General features: G+C 49.2%; 1 protein-coding gene and 1 non-coding gene across 10 annotated transcripts; both read left to right on the plus strand.

Moving 5' to 3' along the window:
* The first annotated feature begins 1030 nt into the window (after positions 1-1030).
* On the plus strand, positions 1031-11960 carry TRIM7 (tripartite motif containing 7). 9 transcript variants are annotated; one of them, XM_078452094.2, is made up of 8 exons: positions 1096-2089; positions 3008-3103; positions 5520-5750; positions 6959-6981; positions 7275-7390; positions 7871-7906; positions 8145-8253; positions 9314-9482. In XM_078452094.2, exons 1-8 carry the CDS (start codon positions 1583-1585, stop codon positions 9372-9374), a joined length of 1179 nt encoding a protein of 392 aa, XP_078308220.1. In that variant the 5' UTR covers positions 1096-1582; the 3' UTR covers positions 9375-9482. The 9 variants fall into 9 exon arrangements, with proteins under 9 accessions (XP_078308246.1, XP_078308229.1, XP_078308220.1 ...); XM_078452103.2 differs by lacking the exon at positions 7275-7390 and having other exon boundaries at positions 1048-2089; positions 9314-9426; XM_060636471.3 differs by lacking the exon at positions 8145-8253 and having other exon boundaries at positions 1180-2089; positions 9314-11960.
* Positions 11961-13914: 1954 nt separating this feature from the next.
* On the plus strand, positions 13915-13987 carry TRNAT-UGU (transfer RNA threonine (anticodon UGU)). Its single transcript has one exon. It is a non-coding gene; the product is annotated as a tRNA-Thr (tRNA).
* Positions 13988-14047: the final 60 nt, after the last annotated feature.

Consider the following 14047-nt stretch of genomic DNA (forward strand, 5'->3'; position numbering starts at 1 on the left):
GCCAATGGAGGGTTTGAGCAGAGGAGAACTTAACATTAATCTGACTTAACATTTTAACAGGACTGTTCTCACAGCTGGGTGGAGAAGACAAGGTAGAACAATGTGACAGAAGGGGAGAGAATTGTGATCATCAGATCATTGGAAATGGTGCAGTGGAGGACGTGAGAGAGGGAGGACACACTGAGGAACTGAGGGTGGAGTGTGGGCAATGTATTCCTCTTGGGAGTCATAGAGGACTCCCCAGTTTGGCCTCAGCATCTGAAGGGATGGAGTTGCTGTTAAATGGGGTGGGGTGGGGAAGACTGTGGAAGGAACAGGTGGAGAAGCAGATTAGAAATACAGTTGTGGATACAGTGAATGCGAAGTGATATTCCTTAGGACATGCTGCCCGGGGTTGGATGTGGGAGCCAGGCATCCTAAGGGAACCTGGGTGGGGATGTGTACTGTGGCATCCACAAGGAGAGGGTATTTCAAACCAAGAAAGTGGAAGAGATCACAAGTGAGGATAGACGGAGGTCCAAGGGCTGAGCAAGTGCGGGGAGAGGAGGAGGAAACCACAAGAGAGACCAAGAAAAAGGTAGGAGGCCAGGGATGTGGGTGGAGAGCCAGGATGTACAGTAACCTGGAAGGTGCCAGGAAAGAGTGTCAGCAAGGAGGAAGCATCAGAGAAGAGGGCAGATGAGGTGAGGCCGGAGAAGGAGCCTATGCCTTTAGGTTAGGATCGCTGAGGTTACTGGTGACCTTAACAAGAGCGGTTTCTGAGGAGGGTGGTCGCTAAAGCCTGCCCTGAGTGGCCTCCAGAGGGAATGAGGAAAGGGGGTGGAAACAAATACATCAGGTAGTTCTGGAGGGACAGTAGAGGGTTGAGTTATTTGGGAGGGAGATTAAAGTGGGAAAATTCATTGTAAATGTATTATTTATTCAAAGCCAAAAATTAAATAAAGAATAAACAAGGGGGAGAACAACAGTGGGAAATAGATACTATGCCAGGCTTGGGGGTGGGGGCAAGAGCCAGGTTCCAGACACTAAATTTAGGTCAGCACAGGACCAGGACAAACCTGCACTCTGGGAACCTGACACTGTGGCCCGGGCGCTAGGCCCAAGGCCTGGCCCTGCTGGGTTGGCCTCAGGCGGCCACGACGAGTTGTGCCCGGCTGGGTGTGGGCTCCCACCTGTCCGGGCCTGTTTCCCACGGCTGCCTGGGCCAGGCTGTGGGTGGCTTAGAGAGGACTGCTGACGGGCTGGGCTAGGGGGGGCGACAGAGAGAGGGCGCCAGGGGACCGAGGAGGCCGCAGACCAAAGCCAGTGATTGAGTGGCCCAGAGCAGAGGTGCAGGGAGCTGGCCGGCGCTTGGATCCAGTCGAGCAGTGCGGTCTGGCCCGCCCACAACTCTCATTCTTCTCTCCGCTTCCCGGCCCGGCCAGCCCTCAGCTTACGTCTCCGCCTGCCCGGCGTCAGCCCCGCCCTTCCTCTCCTAGTGGGTGCTCGGAGGCCCCTACTGGGTCTCCCCACTCCGAGCCGCGAACTGTCGGGTCCCTCGGCTTCTCCAGCACTGCTGGACTTAAGTGCGCTAAGGAAGCGCATGGCGGCGGTGGGGCCGCGGACTGGCCCCGGCTCCGGGGCCGAGGCGCTGGCACTGGCGGCAGAGCTGCAGGGCGAGGCCACATGCTCTATCTGCCTGGAGCTCTTCCGCGAGCCCGTATCCGTCGAGTGCGGTCACAGCTTCTGCCGCTCCTGTATCGCGCGCTGTTGGGAGCGCCCCGGCACAGGAACGACCACAGTGCCGCGCGCGCTGCCTTGTCCGCTGCCCTGCCCACAGTGTAGAGAGCCCGTGCGTCCCGGCCAGCTGCGGCCCAACAGGCAGCTGGCCTCAGTGGCCACGCTGCTGCGGCGCTTCAGCCTGCCTGCGGCCGCGCCAGGAGAACACCGGCCCCTGGAGGCGGCGGTGGCCGGGTGCGTACAGCATGGTGAACCGCTCAAGCTCTACTGCCAGGACGACGGACGCGCCATTTGCGTGGTGTGCGACCGCGCCCGCGAACACCGCGCGCACGCAGTGTTGCCGCTAGACGAGGCTGTGCAGGAAGCTAAGGTGAGGGCGGACCCCACCCATGCAGAGCCTCAGGACCCCAGTTCGGGTCCTGTCTTCCCGCGCAGACAGTGCAGACCTCTGGCAGGCAGGCAGGATACCCAGGTGAGACCCTGCCTCTTTCTTCCTGTTCCACTGGCTCTGGGACTGATTGCAGCACTCGCTGGGTCACCCACACACAACCAGTACCATCCTCCCACCCACCTCGAGCTTCCCTCTGGTCTCCCTACTGGATCGCCTAATTGATGCCCCCACATTTCGCGATTTTCTTTCTGTCTGTCCCTGGCTTCTAGCGGTGTCTCCGTCACACCCCCACTTCCTCTGCCCCCATTCTCAGCCCCCGCCCTTTCCCTGGGCGTGGCTCTGTGCAATGTCCCCGCGTCCTGGAGTGGGACGACCTTCCAAAAAGGTTGGGGTAAGGCAGTGGGTGACTTCTGGGTTGAATAGAGCACCAAAAGCTGTCTTCGGTTGTGTCAAAGATATGGGTTTGAGGCACTTCTCTTTCCCACTTCCTTACTGGGGTGTGCACGGAGGCTTCAGGCACACAGCCCCCAGTTTTTCTTTACTCCTTAATCCGCTCCAGCACTCCCTCCCAGACGTCTTTCTGATGGTGATTAAGAGATCAGAGGACAAAACTAGGCAGGTTGGGCTGCCAAAGGGCCTGCATTTCAGCCAGGATTGTGCACAGATGGTTGGGTAAGTGAGACCTTGAGGTCTTTGGAGTCACCTTTCAATTGCCCCGTACCCCTATGTGCGTCTGTGCAGGCTGTCAGCTATCCCGATGTCCAGACAGGTCTTCAACCTTGCCTCCTCCTCTTCAATTAATAGGGCCTTGTCTTTCTCCTGGATGGCTCCGGGAAGGCACATGTAGGGTTTCCAGAGTCCTCTTCCCATAATGTCTCCCTTCTCACTCTCCTGCAGGAGCTCCTGGAGTCTAGGCTGAAGGTCTTGAGGAAGGATCTGGAAGACTATGAGGTGTTTCGTTCCACGGAAGAGAAGGAGAGCAAGGAGCTCCTGGTGAGCAGGGCACTTTCCAGGTGGGCCCTCTTTGGGTGACAACAGAGGACCCCACCATCCTGGCATTGTATGTGCAATCTTTAAAAAGAAGTGAAGAGTGAAAGTTGGAGGGGTGACAAATGTTAAAGGACAAAATCTGAGTAAAATTTGCAGTTCTTATTGGTTTTATTCAGTGATTCATGAACTGGGCAGTATCCCATCTAGCAGATAGAAAAAGAGCTCTGAAAAGCTATGCAAGCCAAGAGATTTTATAGGCAGTAGGGGGCAGGAACAAGGAAGTTATACTGGGCCAAAAAGCAGATGGATTATTGCAAGGTTACTTTCCCTGTTTGTCAGGTAGTTACCCAACTAATGCTGATCAGGTGACTCCTGATTGACTGGTTTAAGATTCTATTTCTGGGAGAACTGAAACTGTAATTAAGTCTCTGTTTCCTGATGGGGGACTTAGCGTGAGTGACTCCATTTTGGGCCTTTTGTCTTTTTTTTTTTTTTTTCTAAATATGAAATTTACTGTCAAATTGGTTTCCATACAACACCCAATGCTCATGCCAACAGGTACCCTCCTCAATGCCCATCACCCACTTTCCCCTCCCTGCTACCCCCCCCCCCATCAATCCTCAGTTTATTCTCAGTTTTTAAGAGTCTCTTATGGTTTGCCTCCCTTCCTCTCTAACTTTGTTTTCCCCCTTCTGCTCCCCCATGGTCTTCTGTTAAGTTTCTCAGGATCCACATATAAGTGAAAACATATAGTATCTGTCTTTCTCTGTATGACTTATTTCACTTAGCATAACACTCTCCACTTCCATTCATGTTGCTACCAAAAGCCACATTTCATTCTTTCTCATTGCCAAGTAGTATTCCATTGTATATATAAACCACATCTTCTTTATCCATTCATCAGTTGATGGACATTTAGGCTCTTTCCATAATTTGGCTATTGTTGAAAGTGCTGCTATAAACATTGGGGTACAAGTGCCCCTATGCATCAGCACTCCTGTATCCCGTGGGTAAATTCCTAGCAGTGCTATTGGTGGGTCATAGGGTAGATCTGTTTTTAATTTTTTGAGGAACCTCCACACTGTTTTCCAGAGTGGCTGCACCAGTTTGCATTCCCACCAACAGGGCAAGACGGTTCCCGTTTCTCCACATCCTCTCCAGCATCTATAGTCTCCTGATTTGTTCATTTTAGCCACTCTGACTGGCATGAGGTGGTATCTCAGTGTGGTTTTGATTTGTATTTCCCTGATGAGGAGCGACGTTGAGCATCTTTTCATGTGTCTGTTGGCCATCTGGATGTCTTCTTTAGAGAAGTGTCTATTCATGTTTTCTGCCCATTTCTTCACTGGATTATTTGTTTTTTGGGTGTGGAGTTTGGTGAGTTCTTTATAGATTTTGGATACTAGCCCTTTGTACAATATGTCATTTGCAAATATCTTTTCCCATTCCGTTGGCTGTCTTTTAGTTTTGTTGATTGTTTTCTTTACAGTGCAGAAACTTTTTATCTTCATGAGGTCCCAATAGTTCATTTTTGCTTTTAATTCCCTTGCCTTTTGGGATGTGTCAAGTAAGAAATTGCTGCAGTGAGGTCAGAGAGGTTTTTTCCTGCTTTCCCCTCTAGGGTTTTGATGGTTTCCTGTCTCACATTCAGGTCCTTTTTCCATTTTGAGTTTATTTTTGTGAATAGTGTAGGAAAGTGGTCTAGTTTCATTCTTCTGCATGTTGCTGTCCAGTTCTCCCAGCACCATTTGTTAAAGAGACTGTCTTTTTTCCATTGGATATTCTTTCCTTCTTTGTCAAAGATTAGTTGACCATACTTTTGTGGGTCCAATTCTGGAGGCTCTATTCTATTCCATTGGTCTATGTGTCTGTTTTTGTGCCAATACCATGCTGTCTTGATGATTACAGCTTTGTAGTAGAGGCTAAAGTCTGGGATTGTGATACCTCCCACTTTAGTCTTCTTCTTCAGTATTACTTTGGCTATGTGGGGTCTTTTGTGGTTCCATACAAATTTTAGGATGGTTTTTAACTCAAAATAAATGTGTTCGGGGGTGGGAGGGAGTGACCTCAGTTTAATTCTTGCAGTGGCTCTAGGAGGCACTAATTTATCCCTCCTACTTTTCAAATGAGGAAACTGCAGCCCAGGGTGGTTCTGAGGCAAGTATAAGTTGCCCTAGATTGATGGGAGAGCACATCTGTGACAGGGGACATGAGAGCATGTGTTGAAGCTGCTCTGCACTCAGAGGTGGGATATTTAAATTAGAGGCTGTGCTTGGTGGGTATGTGTAGTTGAGTCTCTGACCCCTGACCAGTGAGGGGGACGGAACTTTGTCCTGTGGGATGGCTCAGAGTCTCCTGTCCAAATGCCACATCTTGATGCCTGTGCCCCATTGCCTCTCCAACTTCTCTCCTGAGACAGAAGCAAATGGCAGCTGAGCGAGAGAAGGTGGGTGCAGAGTTCCAGGCTCTGCGGGCCTTCCTGGTGGAGCAGGAGGGCCGGCTCCTGGGCCGCCTGGAGGAGCTGTCACGGGAGGTGACACAGAAGCAAAATGAGAACATAGCTCAGCTTGAGGGTGAAATCACCCAGCTCTCCAAGCTCAGCAGCCAGATCCAGGAGACATCTCGAAAGCCTGACCTTGACTTTCTTCAGGTGAGTCTGGCTTGGCCAGAGGTATGGATCATTTATCCTAAGGCTTCATAAACAGTGAGAACAGCGTTAGATCCTGTGAGTTTAGTAGAATCACATACTCAAGCAGAAGGGGACTGGAGAAAACTGCCCTGATTCTTCTGGGGTTAAAGGTCTAAAAAGTTGTGATAAAAATTTCTTGACCTCGAGTCACAATAAAGATCTTACTGGCTTTACTCAACGACATGAATTGAGCAACATCCAATCTAGCAGACAGAAAGGAGTTCCAAAGAGCTATATGCAAGGCTTATGTCATATTCCAGGATGTAAACCTTATGCCAAAAGTCTCATAAAATAATACTTTACTACTCCGGATGTACTTTGACATTTTCTATTCTATTTCCTTTTAAAATAAATAGTCACACTCTCTCCCTCCTTCCCCTGCTCATTCTCTCAATATTTATTAATATTACTAATATTATTAATAAACTTTAAAAAGGGGGGGGCGGTTGGGTGGCTCACTTGGTTAAGCTTCAGACTCTTGATTTCAGCTCAGGTCATGATCTCATGGTTGGTGGGATCAAGTCCCGTATGGATCTGCAGTGACAGCAAGGAGCCTGCTTGGGATTCTCTCTCCCTCACTCTCTGCCCTTCCCCCACTTGCTCATGGGCTCTCTCAAAATAAATAAATAGTCACAATCCACAAATTGGTCAAGAATAGGCATTTGAAAGGTGCTGGTATGAGTAACCAGTCATTGCATAAGAGCTGTGACTTATCTGGGGTGGTGTAGAGAGGGTAGGCAACACTGGATCCCAGCACAAAGCTCCAGTGATGATTCTGTAATGAAGAGAGCATTTGCAAAGCTGTGGGCAGAGAGTTGATAAAACACCCAGAAACCAGCCACAGCAGGAAGCCATTGACACCTGGGCCCATAAAGGTGGTAGGGAGTGGTAGTACACCTTATTGCTTATTCCTCTGGGGGTACCTAGATCCCTGGGTGCCTTGGTTGGCCAAGGCTCTGACTCTTGATCTCAGATCAGGTCTTGATCTCAAGGTTGTGAGTTCAAGCCCCACCTTGGGCTATAAACTGCTTGTGGAGCCTACTAAAAAAGTAAAAATATAAAAAGTTGCATATTCCTCTGGAAGCAGCACAAGGGGTCAGTTTTATTTTCTCAAAAGTAACTGGAGGTTACCTGGTGCTGATTTGGCTTTCTTTTATCTTTCTTTCCAGGAATTCAAAAACACACTAAGCAGGTGAGTGGACCTAAGATTTCCTTAGGTCTTTCCAAGCTGGCTCTTCTTCTTTTCCACTGAGCTCTCTCTCTTCATCCCCTCATCCCTGACCTCACACTCCCAATTCCCACATTGCCTTACCTATGTACCTTCTAAGGCAAATGTCCACCTGCCTGGCTGTGGATATTCTGCTGCAAGATCAGCCTCTCTTTTTCTACCTCTCCCCACCAAGAGGACCTTACCATCCTAATTGTCACAGCCTGGTGGGAGTGGGACAGTGTTTGTGGGCCTTCCTCAGGCTCTTTGTCCTGCAGATGCAGCAATGTGCCTGGTCCCAAGCCAACCACAGTCTCTTCTGAGATGAAGAATAAAGTCTGGAATGTTTCCCTCAAGACCTTTGTCTTAAAGGGGCTGCTCAAGAAGTTCAAAGGTAGGGCCTGTTCTTGGGGTTGGGCCATGCAGTGCTGGTGGCCATGGTGTGTTTCTGGTAGTTTGGGGGCCCAGGAATGTGTCTTTCCAGAAGGTTTGTTAGAAAATAGGAGCTAGGGTGTGTCAAGGACAGATTGGTGCAGGGAGATGGTGGTGGCAAATCCATTCAGCAGCCCCTGCTCCCAGAGCACAAAGATTCCCCCAGGGACAGGCAGGGTAGAGGGCTACTGGGGCAAGAAGAAGGATGAGGAGGGAGAGCTCAGCTCAGACTAGCTCAGGCAAAAGAGAGGGAAGTGGAAGAGGTAGAGCTAGGATACTGCCCCTTCTTGACCCCTCACACTTGACCCAGTGTCTACACATCAACTCTCAGCCTTCGGGGTATCTGGCTGTAAATGTCAGAGGAGGTGATATTCACCATCATTGCCAGATAGACAATCTTCTGAGTCATTTACGAATATCCTGCTTTGTTTCTCCTCCTCAGAGGATCTTCGGGGAGAGCTAGAGAAAGAGGAGAAAGGTAAGATGGTTCTTGTGATAGTGATTTCCCATTATTTGGCCATGTAGAGAATCCACTGCCTCCCCATGATTGTTTCTCTGGGCTTTGTGAATGGCTGGTTCCTTCTACCTGCCTGCCTCTGCCCTCCCCTCATCCTTGCCTCCCAGTTCTGGCTCCCTCAGGCCTCAGTGGGACCTGTAGGCCTATAAATTGCGGACCAGTCACCTGGATGAGCCTCTCTCCCCATTCCCCCTTCCAGACAAACAGAGACCTCTCCTGGGGACAGGGCTTGTGTGCAGGGGTCAGGCAAAGCAGGAAGAGATTGAAGACAGGAAGGGAGGAGGTTCTTACTACTGCAGAGCTCTGGGGTGAGTGGGATCCAACTCTGCAGGAGGGCAGAGGGGGGCACATATTCATGATGCTAATGATTGATCAAGCTATGTCAGAATTTACCATGGAAGGATCTAAACCAAGTCAGATCATGACCCTCCTCTGCACAGAACCCTAGGACAGCCCCTCTCATTCAATAATGTCCTCTCTATGGCCTTCAAGGCTTCATAGGCTCTGAACTCACTGCACACTCTCCCTCTAGCTTACTCTGTGCAGCCACAACAAGTGCTCTTTGCTGCTTCTGAAATGCACTAAGCACACCCCCACCTCAGAGCATTTGCACTGCACTGGCTGGCCTCAGCCTTGAATATACTTCCTCTAGACAGCTACATGCCTGGCTTCCTCACCTCCTTTATGTCTTTGCTCAAATGCATACCTAGGCCTTTTCACCTTCCCTGGCCACTCTAATTGAAATTACAGCCTTCTCTTCTGACTCCTCTTATTGTCCATGTTCACCATTTATTGTCTCTTCTTTCCTTCCCCCCAGAAAGGAAGCTACAGGAGGGCAGGGATACTGAACCGTGGGATTCCCAGGGCCTAGAATAGTCCTAGAACATAGTACTTATGACAAGTGTGCATATTTTAAGTTTTTATTATGAAAAAATTTAAATATATACAAAAGTAGAGAGAAGATCATAATGAATATTATGTTCTCATCATAGACCTTCAGCTGATATTTTTCATAAACGCCCCTACCCGCTTCTTCCCACTGGATTATTTGGAAGCAAATCATGGATAAGTTATTTCCATAAATATCAGTATGTTATCTCTAAAGATAGACTTAAAAAAACCCCACAAAGCCATAATCACAATTAGAAAAAGTAATGCTTCTTTCCAATACCTAGTGTTTGAAATTCTCCAGTTGTCTTTTAAATTGTATTTGTCGATCTGTTCTAATTGTGATCCAAAGTAGGTTCACACATTCCTTTTGTTTGGCTTCCACTTGTACATGTTTTGGGGGGATGGTGGAGGAGAAGTAACTGACGGGAGCTGGGGAGAGGGCTTGCATGGGACATCTCTCCCTGTCTCTGCCTTCAGTGGAGCTGACCTTGGACCCCGACACTGCCAACCCCCGCCTCATCCTCTCTCTGGATCTTAAGAGCGTGCGCCTTGGACAGCGGGCGCAGGACTTGCCCTGCCACCCACGCCGCTTTGACACCAACACGCGAGTCTTGGCGTCCTGTGGTTTCTCCTCCGGGCGGCACCACTGGGAGGTGGAAGTGGGCTCCAAGGACGGCTGGGCCTTCGGCGTGGCGCGAGAGAGCGTGCGCCGCAAGGGCCTCACGCCCTTCACCCCTGAGGAGGGCGTCTGGGCACTGCAGCTCAACAGCGGGAAGTACTGGGCAGTGACTAGCCCTGAACGGACGCCCCTCAGCTGTGGCCACCTGTCCCGTGTGCGGGTGGCCCTGGATCTAGAGGTGGGGGCCGTGTCCTTCTACGCCGTGGAGGACATGCGCCACCTCTACACCTTCCGCGTCAACTTCCACGAGCGAGTGTTCCCCCTTTTCTCTGTCTGCTCCACCGGCACCTACTTGCGAATCTGGCCTTGAAAGTCTTTGGCCTCCCAGAGAGGGTGAATCAGTCGAGGGTGAATACCTCCTCATCCCGGCTGCTCATGGGAAGCAATGCTGCCCTCTGTCGGAGCCTCCTGGTTACTGTGGGCCTGCCTTCCAGATTGGCTCTGGGCTGCCTTGGAGGGGCTCCTGCAGACCACAACATTGGAGACAGAAAACGGGTGATTGTGGAAAAGGGTTCCGTGGTCAACTGAGTAGAAGAGAAGATGCCTTGGACCCTTGGCGCCTGTCCTCTGCCTGTTGTCGACATGTGGATTCAGCTAGCCTGAGCTGTGAGGACTTGGAGGTGGGTGAGGACAGGAGCCCAGCTATTGACAGAGGTGTTTCCCATCACTGGGACTTTCTACCTGGACTTAGCAGGGGCTCTGGGTCTGGAGCAATAGCAAGTACAGTGCTGTCCTCAGGTGCAAGGGGGCAGGTTCAGGCCCAGCCAGCCAAGTTCATGACCACTTCTGCTTTGCCTTCTTGTCAGCTTCTAGCTCTGCCTTCAGACGCCTGGATCCACCACTCAGGGAGGAGCATTGTACTCCCAGGTCAGAGAACAGCTTGGGACAGAACTGAAAGGAGATTCTTGACCTGTACATGAGAGGAAAGCCCAGGACAATGGCATTTATCATGGCTACCTTCCAATACCCCTTAATGATGATACAGAGTGATATGTACATCCTCTGCCACAGTGACAGCCATGTGTTCTCACACATGCCTAAACCCCTTTCAAACGCCAAAGTATAGTCTCCCTTGAGTAAGGAGACCAAAGGCTATGGGATTTTGAAACACAAAACAACACTTATAATTTTACAGATGCAACTAATATCAGCATGGGAATGCACAGAGCACAAACATGCCCCTGATATACCCTTCCTGGAACTTGTCAAATGTGTGCCAACAGCAGAGGACCCTGGTGCCAAGGTCTGCTCAGCCTGTGCCCTGGTGGGGTGTTATTCCCTTGGCTAATTGTTCCCGAGCTTCTGTTTGGGTGGGCTTCTGGGAGGGGGTTTTGGGCAGTTTCCTGTTTAGTGCTACCCAGGGAAGGGGGATGAGGAGATGGAAATACAAACTCTGAGCTCATTTCTAGGGTGGCTTAGCTCATTCTTGACTCCTCCAGTCTGAGTGCAAGAGCACAAGTAGTAGCGAAGGTTTCTGCTAGACTGGGTGATCAGGTGTGTTTAAATGTGTGAGGAATGTGTGCATGTATGTTTATATCTCAGATTGAGGGGGCAGGGGTTTGTGTGGATTTTGGAGAGCAGTTTTATCAGCTCATGTGTAGGTTTAGGTATTGCAAACAGACCTAGGTCAATTTGGTAATACCCTATTTTTCATTTGTTGTTAAATATTAGCCACTCCACATTTAGGTGAGGGTCATGGTTTTCCTCCCCCACTACCTAGCTAACTGGCTAGATGAATCTGTTTAGACAGATATGTTGGCATGTAGGGACAGTGACAATTGAATAACCTGGTCTGCAAGTGTCATGGGGTTTCTGTGCTCTGTCCCTGAGATGCTCCAAGCACACTTTGAATACAGGGGTCTTACAGGGGAGGCATGACACTGTTCTAGAGGCAGACACAGTGGACATAGCACCAGGAAATCTGAATCCAATGTCCTATGGGCCTGGGTCAGGATCATATAAGTGTCCAGCCTACAGTATAATTGTATCATTCCAGAGGGTGAATCCTATGTTGTGTTCATATATGGAGAAGTTCTAGAACACTGCAGCCAATCCATGTATTTGAATACTAGTCATTTCCACAAGGACCCCCCCTCCTTTTAACACTCACTTGCTAATTAAATCGCCTAATGTTATCGTCAAGCCCTGATATTATCTGGGTTTATATGGCTTTTGGACTGAGTATCACAGTTACCTTTAAGGTCACATAACAACTGTGCTGAAGTATTGCAACACATATTACAGGTCACAGAAGGTGGGTGGCTGGTGGAGGTGCCTGTAGGGCCAGGTCTGGGGACTGTACGAGTGGCTGTCTGTGTGTATATTTTCAGCTTTTGTGTTTGTGAATGTGATTGTGTGTCTATCGAAGTATGTGTTTGCAGAGTTAATAACTACATAGACATCTATATATCTGAAGAAATATAACAACAGTTACAGTAACAATCACACATTGAGATGTTCTCTTTTGGTCAACAAGGCAATGCAGTGACTTTGGATGTCACAATGCTGATGTGAGGGTATGTGTGATTGTATGCAATTTTCTCTCCCATCCTTTGGGATCGTAAGATCTGTTAGGTGTTCAGGTCTCTGAAAGCAATGACTGGCTTAACTTGGGTCCTTCTGACCCCACCCATTAGTCCCAGATGCTTGTGAATTGCATGAGCTAGTTCCCTGACAACAGACCCTTAAATGGTTCCTCAGCATACAGACTTGAGGGTGCCCATGGATCTAAGTCACCTGGCCTTGCAGGGACCATAAAGCAGATTGGGCCACCAGGGAAAGGTCCATCACTTACAGCAGTCACTTTCTTTTTTTTTAATTTAAAATTTTACTTTGAGTTGGTTAACATAAAGTGTTATATTAGTTTCAGGTGTACAATATAGTTAATTCAACACCATACATCACCCTGTACTCATCATGACAGGTGTATTATTTAATCCCCATCACCTATTTAATCCATCCTCCCCTCCCCTCTCCTCTGATCACCATGAGTTCATTCTCTATAGTTAAGAGTCTGTTTCTTGATCTTATTTTTTTCCTTTTGCTCACTTGATTTGTTTCTTAAATTCCACACACGAGTGAAATCATATGGTATTTGCCTTTCTCTGACTTATTTCACTTAACATTATACTCTCTAGCTCCATCCATGTGCTTGCAAATGGCAAAATTTCATTCCTTTCTATGGCTGAATAACATTCCATTGTATATATATACCACTTCTTCTTTACCCATTCATCAATGATGGACACTTGGGCTGCTTCCATATCTTGTACAGCCGCAACTTCCTGACCGTTGCAGGGCTAGGGCTCCTGTCTCTCACCTGGGCTCTCACCCTGCTCTCTATCCCCTGGGCTTTTAGGGACTCTTACAGAACCAGCACCTCCAGAGTTGAGGTGGGCCCCAAAGGTTGCCTTTTCCTTTATTTTTTTTAACTATTTGAAAGTTTTTATTTTTTTATTTTTTATTTTATTTTTTTTAATATGAAATTTATTGTCAAATTGGTTTCTATAGAACACCCAGTGCTCATCCCAACAGGTGCCCTCCTCAATACCCATCACCCACCTTCATCAACCCTCAGTTTGTTTTCAGTTTTTAACAGTCTCTTATGTTTTGGCTCCCTCCCTCTCTAACCTCTTTTTTTTTTTTTTTTTTTTCTTCCCCTCCTCCATGGTTTTCTATTAAGTTTCTCAGGATCCACATAAGAGTGAAAACATATGGTTATCTGTCTTTCTCTGTATGACTTATTTCACTTAGCATAACACTCTCCAGTTCCATCCAGGTTGCTACAAAAGGTTGCCTTTTCCTAACTTGCCTAAAGGTGCCTCAGGGGCTAGGGAACCCCACGCCTGATCCAGTCCTTTTCCCACCAGCACCTCCTCACGCTCTGACCTTCTGATTTTTCCAACACCCTCTCTCAGCCTCTCACTCACTGCCCACTGACAGTCCACCTTACCAGCCCGGACCTGGATTCCTTCGGAACAGGCCTACTGACACCCTTACCCTAGCTCCTCCCTCGCAGCCCTGACCTTGGACTCATTCTCATACAGAATAAGCCTTGGACCTATCTATCCAACTCGTCTTTGCCCCCGACTCCCAAGCCCGAGAAAGACCTCGGGTCTTCCTACAGCTCCGCCCACTGGAGGCCCCGCCCCCGCCCACGTCGGGTAATACTCTCACCCTATCTCTCACACGATCTGCCCTGTCTCCCAGGATTTGCGGTTTGGCCTGCCGCACTGACACTGAAGTACCCGGAGAGGCAGCGAGGGCCCAACTGGGCCCTAGTTGGTGGAGAGACACCGGCCGGCTTGTTACTACTTAGCTCCTTCCTGTGGTTCATTGCGGCTGCGCGGCAGACGATGACAGCATCAAGTATTCTTGCGCAGAAGCAAAGTTTACGGTTGGCTCCATAGCTCAGGGGTTAGAGCACTGGTCTTGTAAACCAGGGGTCGCGAGTTCAAATCTCGCTGGGGCCTGCTGGTGCGTGTTTTTTTCCCCACCCTTTCCTCAAAGGTGGAAAAGCGGAAGATGCTTGA

The sequence above is a fragment of the Panthera onca genome, chromosome A1 (genome assembly GCF_046562875.1).
Source record: "Panthera onca isolate mPanOnc1 chromosome A1, mPanOnc1 haplotype 2, whole genome shotgun sequence".
NCBI lineage: Eukaryota > Metazoa > Chordata > Mammalia > Carnivora > Felidae > Panthera > Panthera onca.